Source organism: Nomascus leucogenys, chromosome 2, assembly GCF_006542625.1.
Source record: "Nomascus leucogenys isolate Asia chromosome 2, Asia_NLE_v1, whole genome shotgun sequence".
Classification (NCBI taxonomy): domain Eukaryota; kingdom Metazoa; phylum Chordata; class Mammalia; order Primates; family Hylobatidae; genus Nomascus; species Nomascus leucogenys.
The window spans coordinates 63668270-63670825 of NC_044382.1; the positions used below are offsets into that span (position 1 = coordinate 63668270).

A 2556-nucleotide genomic window follows, 5' to 3' on the forward strand; every position below is an offset into this window, starting at 1 on the left:
AGTGCCAGCATCTCAGCTCACTGCAACCTCCACCTCCTGGGTTCAAGCGATTCTCCTGCCTCAGCCTTCCGAGTAGCTGGGATTACAGGCACATGCCATCAGGCCCGGCTAATTTTTGTATTCGTAGTAGAGATGGGGTTTCACCATGTTGGCCACGCTGGTCTTGCACTCCTGACCTCAGGTGATCCGCCCACCTCGGCCTCCCAAAGTGCTGAGATTACAGGTATGAGCCACTGCACCCAGCCAGGGCTTCACTCTGAACTGTGTGGCTCCCTTGGAGTAAGCTCCCCCACTGCTCCACATCCTTCCCCCCTTTAAGAAGAGACCAGTCCTTGGCTCATGCTGTTCATGGGATTTATTGTCGCTTCCCCAAGGTCAACAGGGGAAGGGGACACCAGCCACACCTCACCACAGGCATAGGTGGCACTGAGCCACCTGGCACTATCTCCATGTGCTCCACACGGAGGGTGCTTCCTCACTGGCAGCAGCTGCACTTCTCTCCCTCTGCCTCGGCCCCCTCTCCGCCTTTGCACACACAGTCCTTGGCACACTTCTCACACTCCGCAGGGCAGCAGGAGCAGCAGCCTGCAGATAAAATGGAAGATGACCAGTGTGATGCACACTCCCCCAATCCGTCCTCATCAAAGGGGAGGGAAGGGTTCATTCAGCCAGGGCTGGTCGCAGCCCCTTTCTTAGTCTCACACCTGCTTTGACTCAGCATCTATGTCGCGGCAGTGGCATCCTGCACCACCACAGGAGCGAGGTACCCAGGAAATAGACCAGAGCCCTGTGGGTGGATGCCAGGAAGTCCTGGGGGCTGGTGGGCTCAAGCCCAGGTTAGGTGGGTACTAGGCCTTAAGGAGAAAGCATCACAGGGTAAATGACCTTGAAAGGGGCCTTAAAGGATAAACTTGGGAGGGGCAGATATGGTGCAGATGTAAGGGGCCCAGGAAAGCCGTGGGGAGGCGGTGGGGACCTGTGCCTGGTTTTATACCTAGGGAAGAAGGGAGCCTTCCTCCCACCTCTTACTCCCTATGCATATTACACTGCCCTGAGCTGCGGAGATTTTGGGATCAAACTGAGAGGATCCCTAAGGCCCGAGAGAGGCCAAGGGACCGGAACTCCAGAGCTAAGGCCCAGCCTCACTAATGGCTTCCCCAGGTTTTGGGGGTTTTGGGGGTGGGGCGGGAAAGGTTGGACCAGTGTGGCAGTTCTCAATCCCAGCTGCCATTGGAGGCTTCTGGGGATTTACAAAAACCTCTCGTCCCACGCCTAGGCCATCAGTTCCTGGGTGTGGGGCAGGGGCATCTGTATTTTAATGTCTGCCCGGGTGGTTCTGTTCCAGCAAGAGGCAGAAACCACGGGATCGGGGCCTGGCTGTCCCTCCACATCCTGCGTGGTGAGACACCGACTCCGCAGAGCGGAGGGGGCGGCGGCAGAGGGGAAGGGTCCCTGCACTCACTCTTCTTGCAGGAGGTGCATTTGCATCCCTCGCACTTGCAGGAGTCCGCGCAGGTGCAGGAGCCACCTAGAGAGGGCGACGCCACAGGAAGGGTTAATGTGGACAAACTCGGGTCCCCACGCCTGTCCTCACGAGGAGATGGGGTGCCAAGTCTCCCTGTTCTCCGCGACACAGGCATACCCGCCCTTCACGAGGTGAATAATAGGGAATCAGGAGCCCTTCCCCCAAGTGTCCTTGAGCGAAGGCGCAGGGCGTGGGTTTCTTTGCAGGTACAAGGGCGCGCAGTGCAGCAGGATGGGAGCGGGGGCGGGGGCTCACCAGAAGGGCAGGGGCAGGTCTCAGGGTCCATGTCGAGGCGAGCAGCAGCTGGAGGCGGTGAACGGGCTTCTCCAAGCAACTGGACGCGCGGCTTGGCTAGTGGCAGCAGGTGGCGATGCTTTTATAGCCCCGGGCTGGGGCGCGCATGCCAAGCCCGCTGGGCTCCCGCCCCTGCGCACCGCGCCCGCTCTTTCCGTTTGTCCGCTTGGGCCCTGGCGCACGCACTGCGGCATCTGTCGCCCGCCCCCGCCGTGTGTGTGCACGGCTGGGGCCCGCTCGCCCACGCCCGCGCGTGCGCCCCCACTCCCACCCCGCATCCGCGTGCACGACCCACTCGCCGCCGCTATGCGCGCGCTGCCAGCCCACTCCCCGCGTGGGTCCCGCAGGGGACATGCTCGCCGCAGCAGCCGCCACTGCGTGGAAGCGCGCACGTACCATCTCCGAAAGTGAAGAAAAACGCGCTTTGCGTATTTCCCGGCTCTTCCCTGCCTCTCTTCCCCTTCATTCTAGAATTCTCCAGCCTGGGCGACAGGGCGAGACTCCGTCTCAAAAAAAAAAAAAAAAAAAAAAAGAATTCTCCGGGACGCCAGATCCGTTCAAACGGGTTGCTGAGCTGGGGGCAGAAAGAACCTGCTCACGTTGAGCCCGACACTGACTCTTGCGCCCTCCGAGTGTCACTGGCAAGGGGCGTGTTCCATTTCCCCGCTGTCCTGCCTGGCATCTTCAGATCCTTGACTCCTAACCCTCCATTATACAGATAAGAAAAAGTGAGGCCA

At 60.1% G+C, this 2556-nt stretch overlaps 1 protein-coding gene across 1 annotated transcript; it reads right to left on the reverse strand.

The window, feature by feature from the left end:
- Window positions 1–337: 337 nt before the first annotated feature.
- Window positions 338–2298, reverse strand: LOC115830930 (metallothionein-3). The gene is made up of 4 exons (XM_030796804.1): window positions 2216–2298; window positions 1781–1876; window positions 1463–1528; window positions 338–585 (listed from the first exon to the last, which is right to left on the reverse strand). Exons 1-4 carry the CDS (start codon window positions 2283–2285, stop codon window positions 476–478), a joined length of 342 nt encoding a protein of 113 aa, XP_030652664.1. The 5' UTR covers window positions 2286–2298; the 3' UTR covers window positions 338–475.
- Between the last annotated feature and the right edge of the window lie 258 nt (window positions 2299–2556).

Excerpts from the sequence above, each read along its gene's own strand:
- LOC115830930 (XM_030796804.1), bottom strand. The coding sequence starts at position 2,285 with ATGAAGGGGAAGAGAGGCAGGGAAGAGCCGGGAAATACGCAAAGCGCG. Across the intron at positions 1,529-1,780 it reads GACCTGCCCCTGCCCTTCTG|GTGGCTCCTGCACCTGCGCG; the intron begins GTGAGCCCCCGC and ends CGCCCTCTCTAG. Across the intron at positions 586-1,462 it reads ATGCACCTCCTGCAAGAAGA|GCTGCTGCTCCTGCTGCCCT; the intron begins GTGAGTGCAGGG and ends TTTTATCTGCAG.